Source organism: Macrosteles quadrilineatus, unplaced genomic scaffold (genome assembly GCF_028750875.1).
Source record: "Macrosteles quadrilineatus isolate MER2022 unplaced genomic scaffold, UCM_ALF_1.0 Scaffold_3__2_contigs__length_128488019, whole genome shotgun sequence".
In the NCBI taxonomy this organism is placed as follows: Eukaryota; Metazoa; Arthropoda; class Insecta; order Hemiptera; family Cicadellidae; genus Macrosteles; species Macrosteles quadrilineatus.
The window spans coordinates 32,125,199-32,142,665 of record NW_026542596.1 but is presented as its reverse complement, the minus strand read 5'-3'; the positions used below and the strand labels follow the sequence as shown (position 1 = coordinate 32,142,665).

The 17,467-nt window shown below is 34.1% G+C and overlaps 1 protein-coding gene across 1 annotated transcript in view; it reads left to right on the top strand.

Annotated features, from left to right (window-relative positions):
- The window catches only part of LOC128990139 (pyrokinin-1 receptor-like), a 57,138-nt gene extending 41,090 nt beyond the window's left edge, over positions 1–16,048 (top strand). The window contains exons 4-8 of the mRNA XM_054412402.1: positions 5,287–5,560; positions 9,152–9,372; positions 11,405–11,572; positions 13,683–13,970; positions 15,719–16,048. Coding sequence (XP_054268377.1) covers positions 5,287–5,560; positions 9,152–9,372; positions 11,405–11,572; positions 13,683–13,970 — 951 coding nt within the window. The 3' untranslated portion in view covers positions 15,719–16,048. The remainder of the gene's footprint in view (positions 1–5,286; positions 5,561–9,151; positions 9,373–11,404; positions 11,573–13,682; positions 13,971–15,718) is intronic.
- The last annotated feature ends 1,419 nt before the right edge of the window (positions 16,049–17,467 follow it).

The window sequence follows — 17,467 nt, the reverse complement described above, 5'->3', positions numbered from 1 at the left end:
TTGGCAAACTAGCAATTAAAACCTACAATTATGTTAAAAGGCACCGAAATAAAAACAAAATACAATACACATTTATTTTTAAATATTGCCTATTCTTAAAGTGATATGTTTAAACTACTAATGATAATGATTTATATACTTTATATCTTATAATGTAAATAGATTAATACATCCAATGTTAACATAATCGAACTTAGTATCGTGATACTGCTAATAATAGTTAAGCGAATCATAAGTGAACGGGAATTATTCTTTCGATCAAAAAAAGAGTTATTAGATACATTTTAGACAAATATTTTATAAATAATATTGGATCTACTCGCTTGGTATTGTTATAACTGAAAAAATATTACCTATTATTATTAAATTAGAGTCTCTATTTTACTTATATCCATTCATAATCTTTTTTAATTAAAGTGTACTTGCAAGGATGGCAAATCTTCATAAAAAAGATCTTAATTAAAATGTAACTTTTTAATTACTCTTGAACATGGAATCTTTTAAGTTTATATTATGGACACACCCTTCAACTACAGCCAAGTAAGTGCATTTTGCTCCTTAATTATGGATATGCGCAGAACCTAGCATCCTTATATTTGAATAAAATGTATATAAATATGAATCATAGTGTAAACTGTTCATTGGCTCATTTTTCAATATGTATAGATTGCCAATATACAATATAAGTGGTTTAAATAAATGTATTTTATGTAATCCAAATGGTTTCGACAGCAACTAGTTTCGCTTCAACACTGGAACTATCTTCAGGCATTACAAGGACCTTGTCGCTTCTTCAAAAGGTCGTCGTGTTTTAATATTTTTAATGTTTCGATGTTTTGTGGTTTTTTGTGTGAACTGAGACGACCTTCTCTAGAAGCGACAATGTCCTTGTAGAACCTGAAGACTGTTCCAGTGTTGAACCGAAACTAGTTGCTACCGCACCCATTAGGATTACATAAAATCACTTCATCTACGATAAAATAGAGGTATTTAATACATTTTAATATTGTTCATTTTTACCGGACGTGTTGAACTCGGCAAACGTTTGATAATATATTTTGTAACCGTCTTCTTATTTCATTACCGCTGATTAAAGTTATGAAAATAGTGTAAATGATACGTTAGAATATTAGGTGGAAATAGTCCATAATATTTCGTCGAACATGCCAAATTAAACATCTTAAAATACAAAATGAAAGTATACACATACATTTTACCGGTGCGTCATAAGAAAATTAAATTCATAAAATATAAAAACTAAAAACAAAAATGAGGTTCACAATTTACATACTCCTCAAATATGACTGTGAAACGACGAGGGATCATATTAGGTAATTAAATTGTGTTATGGCGTAGTAGCCTCTGAATCACTAAATTTGAACTAAATGATTTGTGTTTTCTTGTTTCGTTCCTTCATCCTTTGTAGTACACTACTATTATTTCAGACTAATGGAGTCCATCATCACACCCCAGTTGATTCTCACACCTGATGATGGACTCCAGAAGTCTTAAAATAATAGTTGAGTACTAACTACAAAGGTTGAAAGAATGAATGAATGATTCAATGAAAATTCTTCTTTATTGAAGTAAACTTATATCACATATATTTTACCGGTGCGTCATAAGGAAATTAAATTCATAAAAATATAGAAACTAAAAACAAAAATGAGGTTCACAATTTACATATTCCTCAAATATGACTGTGAAACGACGAGGGATCATATTAGGTAATTAAATTGTGTTATGGCGTAGTAGCCTCTGAATCACTAAATTTGAACTAAATGATTTGTGTTTTCTTGTTTCGTTCCTTCATCCTTTGTAGTACACTACTATTATTTCAGACTAATGGAGTCCATCATCACACCCCAGTTGATTCTCACACCTGATGATGGACTCCAGAAGTCTTAAAATAATAGTTGAGTACTAACCACAAAGGTTGAAAGAATGAATGAATGATTCAATGAAAATTCTTCTTTATTTGAAGTAAACTTAGGTCCTCATGTCCCTTCCTTACAGTTAATTCTGTACCTCGTAACAGAATTACCTCTGTAAGGTTCACTCGATGAAGCAAGGTAGCTTAAACCATTTAGCTCAATAATTGTAGCATTACTTGGAATTAATAAGGCAACTAAATTGCTTAGATTATTATTATAAATCATACAGATTTTATCTTCTGCAAATCTAATTGATATAATATCTGTTGATAACTACGAGACAGAGATCACTTCTATCTATGATTAATTTTAAACTAATTGCTACGCCCTTTCATTATACATGCTACGACTAGTTATTATATAACCATAGCGTTGAATACATTTTATAGCATCAATGTAAATGAACTATTATAGTGATTTATATTACATTGTTACTGTCAAAACGATCCGTTGTGGTTGGTCCTTATCGTTTCGACAGCAACAAGGCAATTTAAATCACTATATAGTTAGTTCAGACGATCCAGAGGACATTCCACCATGAAAATGTAAATTGAATCGTTCCAACATTAACATAAAATATTGGAATATATTCAAATGTGTAGTGAAAGATCCATTTGTAACAATGTCGTCTATTGTGAGTGATAAATGTGTTTAGCCTTAAGCTAGGACGACCTCATTGAAATTAAATAATTAATATGAACACTCTTTTATGCACAATCATGTGTTAAAGATACAAATAATTTTTCTCACTATCGTATCTTAATGCATACAGGGTGTCCTTAAGTAAACAGCCAACGATTTTTAGTTGTAAAATGGCAGAAGCTAGTCAGGTTTACCCCATTTTACAACTAAAAATCGTAATATTTCAGCTATTTCTTATTCGATCTTTTTGAACTTGGTATTATTTGATAGGGAATAAATTATAAATTCCAAATAAAAGTGTACTTAGCATTTTCTTTTCATAAAATTAGCCCTTTTTGTGTAATTTAAGTTTAAAAAATTAAAATGACCACCATTTTGAAGTTTTAAGTTGAATCAAGATGATTTTTTCCAGCATGGGGCTTTTGTACCTTAACCTACATACCAAGTTTAACCTGGCATATACAAAATTAACTTGCACACTTCTACATAGGTCAGACAGGATGCTCTTTTAAATCTAGATTCAAAGAGCACATTCAAGCTCTTAAGAGTAACAACAGAACATCCATGAAATCAAACTTTGCTGAACACCTTTTATCGACCAACCACAATTACACAAATAAAAAAAAAAAAAAATGAAAATTCTAAAAGTTTTAAACAAAGGAAATCGAATGGCTTCAACTGAAGAATATTTCATATACGATGAAAATCTTAAAAATCCAAATCATATTTTAAATAGCCAAATTCCTTCAAGAAACCCAATCTTTGACCAAGTTTTAGAATTAAATAATCAGTAACAAAAATATTTTTCCAAATCCTGTCTAATTCTATAAATCATCTGGACATCTAAATTATATGTATTTATATACAAACAATTAATATAAACAACAGTTAAGTATTTAATGTATGTATTTGAAGTTTGAAAATGGACTTATGTCTAAAACATGTCACTTCTTATAAAAATATAATATTCAGGGTGCTCAGTTGTACTTATTTACTACAATAATTTAACAAGTTTAATAAATATCAGTTGAAACATCCAAAAATAAAAATGTTTATATAAAATTTACAAAATGGCGGATATCTGGTTAACGAAGCAATTTTGGAAAAGATGTTATTCTTGATTTTCTCTTTATTATGACCCATAGAACCATTTCCCGGAGCTTGGCTGTTTGATTACGGGACACCCTGTATATTATAAGTAGGCCAAATCTATTTTATTTAGCCAATATAGAATTCCCGTTACAGCCTTTTTGGCTTCTCCGCCCCATTGACGTTGTTTAAGTTAGTATGTTTGTTGAAAGTTTCTAGGTATCGAACAAGTAAACAAAACACAAATATTTGAATTGACTTCGATGATTGAGTTTGCATATAAATTCAATCTGGAAAAGTAAATTCACTGAAAGCTGATGGGAATAAGTTTGCCTACGGACCTTGCTTTTCAGAACAGTAAATAACATAAACGAATGAAACATAAAAATTCAGGTTACGTGTTTAAAATATTTTGAATCTCACTCGGGAATTGAAGATAGTGGAATGAAATCAGCATTTTTTTTAAATATCGTTCAGAATATATAACACCAGAATATATAACCACCCATGGTGGTTTTCTACTGATTCAATTTCACTGTACAATGAAAATCAAATCAATATAAATTTAACGTGGCGAGTTCACTTTCCACAAATTTGGAACCATTGAACCCAGGAATAGTATGTTTATAGAGATTTACTAATTATAGTCAATAAAGTAAGAATTTATCTTCTTTAATAATTAACTAAGTATGCAGCAGTTCAGATGCATTTCAAGCTATCTTCAATAGCTAACTTAGTATTCAGCAGTTCAGATGCATTACAATCTATCTTCAATAACTAACTTAGTATGCAGCAGTTCAGTTGCATTACAAGCTATCTTCAATAACTAACTTAGTATTCAGCAGTTCAGATGCATTACAAGCTATCTTCAATAACTAACTTAGTATTCAGCAGTTCAGTTGCATTACAAGTTATCTTCTTGAATACTTTAGTACTTTACAATATTTAACTTAGTATGAAGTGGTTTAGTTGCATTACAAGCTATCTTCAACAATTAACTTAGTATGCAGTAGTTCAGTTGTATTACAAGCTGTCTTCAATAATTATCTTAGTATTCAGCAGTTCAGTTGCATTACAAGTTATATTTTTTAATACTTTAATACTTTTCAATAATTAGCTTAGTATGCAGCTGTTTAGTTGCATTACAAGTTATCTTCAATAATTAAATTAGTATTCAGCAGTTCAGATGCACTACAAACTATAAAAAAATTAAAATGAGATTATTAATTTTCATTCGGAATGTGGGCAAAAAAATCCATTAATAAAATATAGACAAGAGTTTTTGAGTGGAGTGAGCGAAGCTCTTATACGTTGACTCGTATGCATTTCGTAATACACAAACTCCACCTAGACAGGCTGATGATGTTCTAGGTGTAAGCACTATTAGATGTATTTTTAGAAGCTATTTTAGATGCATCGTACTGTTTCTACAAAGGTTAGGCCTAAGTCGTTAATGTACAAGCCCCACAGGCTAGCAAGACAAATTTGTATCCACGTTTTTTTCTTTGTGCAGGCCCCACATAGGCTAGCAAGACCAATTTTTTCCACGTTTTTTTTTTTCTTTTTGCAGGCACTACATGGGCTAGCAAGACCAATTTGTATCTGTTTCTTCTCTGTGCAGGCCCTACAGTTCGGGGTGACTCGGGGGAAAAGACCGGAGATGGTGCAGTGTCAAGTGCTCAAGGAGAAGGAGATCAGACACTCTTTCGAGATCTCGACGTTTCTGTTCTTCGTGCTGCCGATGACCGTCATCACGGTGCTGTACGCGTTGATAGGGCTGCGGCTGAGGAGGTCTGCGCTGCTCAAGAAGACCTCTGGATCCTTCAGCCGTCACCAGGAGACCAACAGGAGCGTTTGTAGGTCTGCCAGCTCCCGTCGAGTGCTCAAGATGCTAGGTAAGTTGCTTGGATTGGGTTGGAGTCTTACACACCATTTTGTCAGGCATGAGTAAACTGCAAGTGTTAGATGAGAGATAATAACAGAATTGTTACAGACTAAGATCAGCTAGTTGTTTGGCCTTCGTTTATTAAAACACAATGATCAAGGCTTAACATAGACTGTAGGTTATGTGAATTATTATATTAGTATTACCGGTAAAAATCCGTTACGTGCCCACAACTCTTTTTTCCAGTTACACTTCTATAACTTATTGAAACATTTTATAGGTAATAAATAATGAAAATACAATATTCAGAAAAGGTTTTTGAGTTCAAGAAGTTTGGTTGGGTTAGGTAAGGTTATAACAATGTCATCTAACCTAACCTAACTTAACCAACCAAAATTCTCAAACAACGTAAAAGTTGCAGTAGTTATTCTAATATTTTGTGTGTTTTCTCCAAATTTATATACTGTAGCGTATGATCAAGTTTCGATTAAGTACCTTTTCCAAATATTGTATTTTGTATTAATGCCTATAAAAGAAACCAACTGTTTGTTTTTATTACCTATAAAAGGTTTCAATAAGTTATAGAAGTGTAATTGGAAAAAATAGAGTTTTGGGCACGTAACGGATTTTGACCGTATTACCAACTACCAATTGGGATTGGGACACCAGCTACCGTACGTGTGTAGCCCAAATTAATAGTGAAGGATGAATATTAAATGAAGTAAGTCTTGTGTAACATTGTTACTGACTTAAGACCAGCTCTTTTTTTAGCCATGGCTATGTATTAAAAGGACAGTTTGACCCTATTTTGAACCATAAAAAACTCCTCTCAGGATTGAAGGAGCAACCATGACCAAACGAGCACATAACTCAGCTACTTAGTTAACACAACTATGTATAGTGTTTAATAAGTAAGTAAAAGTAGAATTTGGGATTTCATTTAAATGTTTATGTTGATGCTTAAGTACTTAGGCTCTTGCTGAACCAAGACCCGGTGGATGAGGCTACAAGTCTGAGCCCTGCAAACGGCCATTGACAGCAACCCCGCACCATCCCGGAATGGGGATACGCGTTCACGCTTACGGATAGCGTATAGGAAACGAATTGCGGAGTTCAGCACGTTTTGCAATTAGGGACATCTCTTCCCTTGAGATGCTGTGGCCGTATGCAAGAAAACAGTAGTGGAGCACTGACAACACTAGTGACTGTACCAGCTGCAGCTTGGCTGTCCCTGGCAGGATGCTTTTGTACCGGTACAGACCACGCAGCCTTCCCAAAGCCACCTGGGAAACCACTGAATTATTCTCACCAGATCAGAGTTACTCTACCAAACCACCTTGTGTAGTAGAAACCCTCCATATATAACATTTTGGGTGTCTTTTGGTATTTCAGAATCCGGCAAATGGTGGAAAGATTTGTAGAGGCTCGATTTCTTTCCTCTCCTCGTGGACCATTCTTGAAATAATGACGAACGATACGGACTTAGCTTAGGGATTGAGTTAGTTATGGGGTGGGTGTTTGCTGAGTAATATTAAAAGACAGACCAAAAGCTTTATTTTTTTTAAAGTAAAAAATAAACAATTTTCAATGTGCTATAGCGGAGGTTATTTCTAATCGATTTTCAAGTGTGAATAGTGCATTTTGAAGGACATTTTGTCAACTTCCATTTTGTATAGGGGTCCAAGTCACTAGAATTCGAAGTTTTCAACTTATAACATGAAAGCTTAAAAAAGTGCAAAAATTTCGCTATTTTTTGTGAATATCTCGGAACGTTCCAGAAATATTTGTTGCGCCCCAAAAAAACATAGTTTTTGAAAAAATCCTCGGACGCCATTTTTGTCCACGTATGGGCGATTTTTACAACGGATTGACCGGGCTGATAACTTTTGATGCTATTGAATATCATAGAACCAACTTTTGTAGTTAAAACAGCTGGCAAAAATCATTAGTTAATTTTAAATATGAAGATTAATAAGGTTACCATTGGAATCTCCAGAGCCACAGCGGTGGAGCCCGATGAGATCTTTGATATAAGAATATGTCTATATGTTAATCGGGAATGTAAGCTATTATTATCATACCAAATTTCAACTCAATCCGACCAGTAGTTATGCGTAATTGAACTTTAAACAAACGAACATACAAACAAAAAAACGAACAAACTTTCTCTCATTTTATCATATTACCTAGTACTAGATGTTAGTAGTCCTGGTATTAGTATGAAGTATGATGTATATTATGCATAAATATGTATACTATGCAGAAAGCGTTTTGCAGTACAAAACGCATTTCCATTCAATATTTAATCTCAAATCAATCTCTGTTAAGTCATCGCCACTTTTGATACTGAAAAATGACAGTACAACAGGAAAGTAGAATAAACAGGTCGTTTGCACTTTCTCTATTTATACTAATGCATATCGTTCAAGTGATAAACTTTAAATTCGATGAAGTTCATTAAGTAAGGATCCTTCCTTACTGGCAGGGTGGTTGATTAGATGGGATCCTTTGATATCGGATTTTCCCGACTATGGAAGTAACTATTACGGTACCTTAGTCAACATGGTGATATCAAAGCTCGGATCTTTGATACAACAAAATGTTACATAATGAACTTGTACAAATGAAACTTGGCATGAGGTTGCATGTGCTATTGCGATCGAAAAGCCTTTTGTCAAGCAATGAGATTTTTGAAGCCTGTAGGTTTTGCTGCTACAGTATTTGCTTTTTGTTTATAACTGGTATTTATTTGATCTATTTGATGTATAATTTGACTGCTCGCTAGTTAAAAAATCATTTCTCATTCAATTCGACCTAATCAACTTCTTGGGAAACATTTGTTAGCGAATTGCCCGGATTTCCATTCCAACAACAGCAGTATGTGGCATGTATCTCTGTGAGCAAAGAACTATTAGCCCAGGTGGAAATAATTCCCTAAATTTGGAAACGCCAAAAAAATATTTTTGTGTCTTCTTCAACTTTTGTTTCAACAATATTTCTGTATTTCCAACAGTTAGTGAAATATGGTCAGAAGGCAGCCGTAGCACAGTGTGTTTTATGTTATGTTTATACGTGTTGTTACTGGGTACTAGTACCACGCATATGCGAAGTTTCTCCATTTAGGGAATAATTTCCAGGTATTTTTACCTAATATGACAGGACTATAATGGCAGACTATAATGTGGTTTCACAGCTCCAATTTCGCAATAATGTGGTATACATCAATTGCACTTGACAACTATACAAAATTAAGTTATAAACTCCAATATTTTACTGTGATCGAATCAATTATGAAAATCTTTTACTAAACACATTCCAGTATTTTGTTCTTCTTTCTAATCCCAGGACGTTATATTCCTTCTTCCTATCCCAAGACATTATATTGCTATTCTTTCGTAAATCACTAGCTAACATATATTTACGTGCATTTATTTAAGTACTGTAATTAAAAGGTTGGCCAACAAGCGACTGACTAAGCTCTACTACGTGTGTGTTCTTCAGCTTCCCGTCAGGTAACCAGCTAGTCTACAAGTGACTAGCGACTATGTGACCTGCCCTGCTTCACTATGTTTTTACCCTAACTGAAGTTTTGCGTGTTTAGTGGCTGTAGTGGTCGCATTCTTCATCTGCTGGGCGCCGTTCCATGCTCAGCGCCTGGTCGCCATCTACGGTGTGGGTTCAGGTCAAGAGCCTGTGTCGCCGGTCGTCCTGCACGTCTACGTGGTCGTCACCTACCTCTCTGGCATCCTCTACTACGTGTCAACCACCGTCAACCCCATCCTCTACCACATCATGTCTCTCAAGTTCCGCGAGGCGTTCAAGGTAACAAATGTCATGATTTACCATTTTACTGAGGAGGGTGTAGGATGTTTGTGGTTCAAATTCAAATTCATATATTAATTTATGATAATACTACAGCTTGGCCTCACCAAGTTTACAAAACTTATCGGAGAGGTCCAATAGATACACAAAAAGTAACAAATGAAACTTATTTTTTTTCCTTTTTTACAAAAATGTTTCTACCCCCACTAATTCCGTGGCAGTTCATTGGAGCCACCTGTCTATACAGAATAATATGATCATTCATTGTTGCAACAATTTACACGTGACAGCTAAATCAAATTGTGGCGTTCTCATTGCCCCACCCTGTAGAATCGTTTGTTTCTTGTTTCCTACTCGTTTGTTGAATTGTAACATAACCTCTCACTAAGAAAAGTTATGCCAATTTCCAAAGTGCTCATTTACAACAAACCAGATAAAAAAAAGTTGAGTGTTGAAATATTTTTTTTGTGCGTACTTCAAACATTGTTTCATAGACTATAATAGGTATATAAGAGGGATTCAGTATCTATATAAGGACTTTTAGGACCGTAAAAGTCCTTTACATAAGCAGGTTTTGATTTTGTATTGATGTTTTACTAAAATCCATACTAAAGCAGGCTGTAGAGTGTTTCTTCAGAGTAAGATTATCTTGTTTCTAAAAATATATTTAGAGGGTACTATTTTATCCATAATTTAATATGTTTTGTACATTGTGTATTGCTGGGATTTAAATTAGGTAATACATTACAATCGTAAGTGGTAAATCCGTCATAATTGTATAAATTGCGTTATCTACCAAGTGTTTCTTGAATTAGCTGACGGTTTTGATTTACAGAATTTGAAATCTGCTTTAGGCAAGAGACATTGTATCCCTCACTCAGAAATTGGTTAAGACAACATTGATAGACATTATTAAGACATCTATATTCTCGTACAATTTTTCTATAGAGAGAAATTTTCTTGTAGAAAATTGATAGACATTTAGAAATCCTCTACATTATGGAGACTTAGCATTATATAAATTGAAATCAGTAGTTTTAAAGGGATTGGATCACTTAGCATATGGAGTGGTTGAATCAAGTTAATTCTTCATATAGGGATGACTCAGAGGCTTACGTAATAAACAATTCCGTTAGGACTCATGTTGTCAGGGCCAAATATTTGTCTAAGGAATTACAAATTGCAAATCGTTCAAGTCATTTGAAACTAAGAAAAGATTTACCAAAATGTTGGCCGATATAGGTGGACAAGTATTCACTTTAATATGTGTGGGTTATAAAAATGTATTGATGTGTCTGAGTGAATTGGAAATTTACCTCTCACCCACTTTTTTGTTTTGTTTTAGCAAATTTCCCCATAGGGAAGTAGCTATTACCGTAGGTGGTATGGTAAGACCTAGTCCCCAGAAACCAAAAACACCATTCGTAAAAATTGTATATACATAGTTACCTCTATAAATGTGTTCGTGAACGTGATAACTTGTGTATTTTTCCAATTTTGATGAAATTTGGCTTGAAGGTGTAAGGAAAGATAAACTTGAATGAGTTCGAGAACCAGCATGATCGGTCCATAGAAACGGAAACGAGGTTCAACGGGGGGTTTTATGGGGTGAAAATGGGGGTTTCCCCCAAAACACAAGGTTTCCCAATTTCTCACTAGACCTTCCTGCGATGTTATTCCTAAGGAGAATATTGTAAAATGTTCTAGTTTGCTTGTTTATGGATATATTTTGATCAAACTTGGTAAATTTATTTATTTTATACATTACATATTAATAATACATATATTTTACAAAAAACACACTTAATTAGTTTCCCTGTAGCAGCAAACCTAGGTGCACGTTAGACCTAACGTCATTTAAATAGCTTTAATTGAAAATCAATTTAGGCAGATGGAAATTCGCTTAGTTGGCAGGTTTGCTGCGGCGGGATACTTATAGTCTATACATTATTCATTCTGTAAATGCGATTAATGCCTGGGCGATGTAGAGAACACACTAACGCAAGCAGGCCGTGCTCTGTTGTCCGGACAGGACAGTTTGTGCCGGTGCTGCTGTGGTGCGACCGGACGACGAAGCTACTCCGTGCTCTCTAGACAGCAGAGGGCGTTCAACGGGCCAGGTTCAAAAAGCGTGACTGCCACAGACTCACAATCTGCCCCCTCCCACTCGGACAGAGGAGACTCTAGTGTGAAGGGCCAGGTGAGGATACTATTTATTAATTTGTTTATTCATTCATTTATTCCTTCATTCATCCATTCATTCATCCATCTATTCATTCATCCATCTATTCATTCATTAATCCATTCATTCGTTCGTTCGTTTGTTCATTAATTCATACATTATTCATTATTCATTACATTACTCATTCATTATTCATTACATTACTCATTCATTCATTCATCCATCCATTCATTCATTCATTCATTCATCCATCCATCCATTCATTCATTCATTCATTCATCCATTCATTCATTCGTTCGTTCGTTCGTTCATTCATTCATTCATTCATTCATTCATTCATCCAACCATTCATTCATTTATTCATTATCGTTCATTTTTATTTACACAGTATATATATATATTTCTTTATTTTTATTAATTTATTTATACAATTTTAATACAGGTAATACCTCTGCTAATTTATTGAATTTGCCCAAATGTTTTTGTTTTAACTTCAGAAAATTTTATTTTTGTCCGCTTTTTGTATTATGGCCCTGTACAAATTGTACATTTCTGAAAAGGGAATTAAATTTCCATCCTTTTGGTCTTTTGTAATATTTGTATTAATACTATGGTTTATGAGATATTAAGCTTTAAAAAATAAAAAGGACCGCTATTTTTAAATTATACAAAGTAGAAACTTGATGCTATGCAAAAAAAATAGTTCCTATATGTCATCATACACGTACCAATTTTGAACTTGGCACCTCAAGTGGTTCCAAAGTTATAGGAAGTTATGTAAAAAATACATACACATTGCCAGACGGAAAACGAAGCGAGATAAGGCTTATGCTTAGACAATATTTGTTTTTTGTTTTGTCCTAAGAAACATGCCCACTGAGTTTCGGGAGAGAGTTTTGAAACACCCTGTATTTAATATGAAATATAATTCAGCCGTTTAATTGAGGTTCGTGCTCTTAGGAGGGAGCGTAGCGAAAAAAAGCTGTATTTTTCTGTGAAGTTTCGCTTAAGACCTTTTATTCAATTATGGGCTTACGGTTTCCCAAAAGTTTGTAATTCTAATTAGATTTATCATCATCATACTGATCTTACTAATATTATAAATGTGAAAGGTTGTCCAAAGTTATTGTGGATTATGTTATTTTGCCATAAAACCCCCATAGTAATGGAAATTTTTATTTTGGAAAAATGCCGGTTTTGATTAAAATTAGTAAGTTATGGTCCTTAAAATTTTAAACAAAATGTTACTGATCCCATTTTCGTAAAAAAAGTTATTGCACTTATGTTATTTTCCCTTAAAACCCCCCATTAAATAACAAAATATCGGATTTTAGGAAAACAGCTGGTTTTGATTAAAATTATGTGTTATGGTTCTTATAAGCTTAGATATGCTTTTGTTTGTTTTAGTGGGTTGAATGCTAGAAAACAGGGAACTTTTTACTGTTTTTACTATTCAAACTGAAATTCTTAATACATGCCGACTATCTATGTTTAAAATGTTCAAAACACCATGTTTTGCAGTCTTCAAACCACCAAAGCACACATAAGCAGTCCTAACGCTCAATAGTGTAGCATATGGTTGGAAATCTTTTAAAATGGCGTAGTTTTTAACATGTTTGGCCACCTTCTTATATACAGGGTGTAGAAAAATGCAATGTTTTTTTTTAATTCGTATCAAACACCTTATTTTTTTCTTTAAATCTATTTACAATGGAGTTTTTACAACTGATCCTTAGTCATTTTCTATTATTCTTATTCAAAATTTAATGTAGAACACGAAAATGACATTATCTACTGAAATCCGTTTACAGATAACTAAAAAAATTGCTGTTTTAAGTTTAAAAACATGGTTTTTTATAACTTAAAATAATTCTTTGGGAAGCTAATTTTTACACTTTGAACCTATTATATTCATCATCACTTAATTTACTTTGTACTTACACAAAAAAGATTTTTGTCACAATGAGTACCAATCACCCTGTATGTATATTATTTTCACTGTGGTCTCACGTGGTATAATCACGTGCTTTATTTAAATTAAAAACCTGGTTAAATCGTGTTTCGAAAGAAATTCAAATTACAAATAACTTAAAATACAATAAAATGAAAAACACTAATAATCTCACAGAAGTCGGAGAGTAGCTACATAACACCAGACATCATGGAGACGAGGTTGGGCGCGACCGAGAAGACGACCACGATGTCGTGCATATCGTGCCTGCATCGCGAGACAACTATGGAGCAGTACGTGGTAACTGACCAAGCGGGTCTTGGTAATCATCACGAGACTGACCGCAACCTTCACAACAACATCAGCAACTCCAGTCTGCAAGATGTGGACCACGCTGAGCTGCAGAAGGAGTTAGAGTTGTACATGCAGAACATCTCCAAACGGTACCACGACAGGTATAACTAGGTATGGACAGTTTTTTATTTCTGCAGGTCAGACATAGGGGTTGTGTATTATCACTTAGATAAAATGCATTGGTGATTTGTGGAAGGGGGGGGGTTGGAACCAGGGACCAAAAGCCCGCACTCTACCCCGGATGAGCTTATGATAATGTCATTTTTTATGCATAACAGTTGCTGAAGCTAGGCTGCTGCTTGCAGGGCTTCGGTCTTCGAGGTCCAAAGTACAAATTCCGTCAATCCCCAGTGGCATTATGTGATAATATCAAAACCTTGTTTTAGAAGTTTGCTGTAAGAGAGAACCTTGAGGCCCTATGTTCACCTCAATGAAGGAGAATTGTCATTTCGTTCACCCACAGTCCTACACTGAAGTAATTTGTAAAACAGGGACATTCTTCATCATTCAAGGATGAAGAAATAAAAGAAAACTGTAAGAGTCAGTGATCAAACAATAGAAGTTATTTTCATTTTTTGTAATTTCCCATTATATATATTAAGATTATTTCATAAATGTATGTCTTACCACACAGAAACATTAAAAAAGTGAAATATGCATAAGTATATTTTAACTATTCCTTCAACATAGCATTGTAAATTGACTTAGTTTGACGATCAATCCAGGGGATATATCGATACAACAAACAAATGTGGCAAAAATTAAAACAAACTGTCATCACATAGTCGTTTCATTTCTGTACATGCAAGCATTATTGAACATTTTTGCATAAAAGTATCAATTCAACACGTAACAAGCATTCAATGCACACTTTTACTCTTTCATAACGTCGTAACAACTTTTTTAAGCTTATTTACAACCTGTTACTGTAAATACTTTAAGTGGCAGGCTTAGGTTTTCTTAGATTATCGAAATATTCTCTTTGATACAATATTTAGCTTTTTTCTTAAATATTTCCAATGTACTTAACGATCAAATTAAACACAATTTTTAAATAAATGTGTAACAAAACAAATCGAGCTTTTTTCTTCTTAACTATTGTAGTAAAATGCTTTACACAAGCTTGATGTAGACTTGAAACGTCGTGGCATAAAGCCGTAAGCCGATTTGAACTCTATTGAGATTTGTATTATTCTGCTCTTGCTTTAACATTTATACAACATTTAAGCTCGGCTTATCTACAAGTTGAGCCTCAAGCGCACGAATAAGGAAATAACGATTGTTACCACATGTCTTGTAGAAATTTATATCAATCACGAACGTCAGTATATGTATGAAGTTTTCAAATAAGCAATTATAATAACGATCAGAAGGTCATTGGAAACAAATTAATTTAAAACTGAATTAAGCTGAATTGATTTAACTGATAATAATCATTTTCAAAAGATATAAATTGTACACAATCGGGACAACAGAGTCTATTTTCGAGATATGCGGGGAGCGAGCTGGCGTAGTGGTTAAAGCGCGGGACTTCAGTCACTGAGGCCCCGGGTTCGATCCCCGCCAAGTCACCAATGGATTTTATCTAAGTCATAATGCCGCAACCCAAAGTCTAGCCGAAAGTAATGTGAAAAACAATCCCAGGCTCGTGCGTCCTAGGATAAAGAAAATTTCGATATATGCAATAGAGTTTCTTTGTAGAAAATCATTGTGTCGTGAGTGATAAAATGAAATTTATTGCATGAAATGTAAGAGTTGTTGAGCTTAAATTAAATTTTTGAACAACATTAGAATGTTAAGTATTTCAGTGTGTGTTAATACTATTTTTAATGTTGGCTATATGTTTTGCAAATTTTCAGTTATTCAGTGTTGGCTAATCTTCGGCTCTCTGTCATCAAGTTCTCCTCTCCGTGGATGGTGACTGTATTCCATTAAAATACTGTGATTTTTTATATTGTACGCTTGTCCTAGTTTATTTATTTTTCCTAAGTAAGATAGGTTATTGTATTTTATCATGCTAAGTCTCTTCGCCTCTTGTGCGCAATCATATTAGATCTTATTAATGTAACAAATGTGTATTTAAATTCTTCAAAACATAATATGCAGTTTTTGCGTTCACACAACTTTTTCAGATTCTTATATTTTTTTTAATGTTTGTACTTGCATTTAAAAATAATGATTTCATTAATAATTGTAAACATAGATTAAGTCTCTGTTCATTTTAGAGCATTTAAATTCGTTGTCCAGTGTTTCCAATACACTTCCTCTATGATGTTAAAATACCTTAAACCAAAAAAATAGGATAAGATCACTTTATTAAAACAGCACAGACTTAAAACAAAACGTTCATTTTTATATCATGGATTTTTATACTATGCACCCTGCCTTAAATGAGGGTCTAAGATAGTTAATAAATATTTAACTAGTTTTAAATTCAAGTATTTCTGTGATAAGAAAATCATGCATTTTAAGGGTGCGCTCTACCTCAGCTCGGAAATCTCAGTTCAGGCTTCAGTTGCTATGTTGCACCATTGGACAGCGCTGCGAGAAGCACTTGCAGAGGTTTCCAAGATTACTGTTTTCGAATTAACTAATAATGATAGCTACGCACTCTAAACGGCTTCTAGTAGTGCAAACACAAATCTATAGTTCTGCGTTATTCAAATTTTCAAATAACGTTTTTCAATAAGTTATGGCTAGTTGAAAAGACCCTTTATCTTGTTCTTCAAATCATGTTTATAAGGTGTGTATTAAAAATAAATGAAATAATAAAACGCAAAACTATAGAAAATTTCATCCTCTTTAATATGAGACCTTAACTTTGATTCTGCTTTCAATGTAGCAGGTGAGAACAGTAATCTTGCAAACCCTTGCATTCGGTTGCGCGTCAGGGGAAAATCTACGTCAAAATATTGATCTATAGGTCGGCCGCTTAGCGTCCTCCTCTTAGCATTGGTGCGAGAGATAGATACCGAGCTGTAGGAGTGAGACAGACTATGGCCACAGCCACCTCTAATACATGTATTAAAGGTGGCTGTGCTATGGCTCTTCCGCCACTCTGCTGCCGCCCCATCCCCAACCTTCCCGAACACAGCTAATCATATTAAATTATACAACTGATCAAAATGTAAACAATTACGTTCTTCATAACTTGAGCAAAATAGGTCCTGCAAAAAATCTTGTATAGCCTAAATCACATCAATATTTTTGCATCATGAAATGTTATTATATCATTGTGTAAGCAGTTCCAGTTCCATTTGGTATCACAGGATTCCAACTCCCACGACACCGGGGCGGCGCCGTGTCGGTGTCGTGCCGGTGTCGTGTCGTGCAGTGTGAAAACGGCCATAGGCGGAGAGGAGGAACATATCCTCCCTCACCGTTACCTCCCCTACACGCACTAAAAATTTCACGCAGGTCGTTTTCTAAACGGCCGACCTATGGGAGCTTTGCATCCTAGCATTTTGTATTGTTGATTAATAATAATACATTTATAATATTAGTAAGATACCTGGGGTTACTATTAAGTAAATGCTGCAAAAACTCATAGAGTAATGTTCTGTGTTTTTATTTTTTAATCCTGAATCTTGAAATCATAAAATACGAAA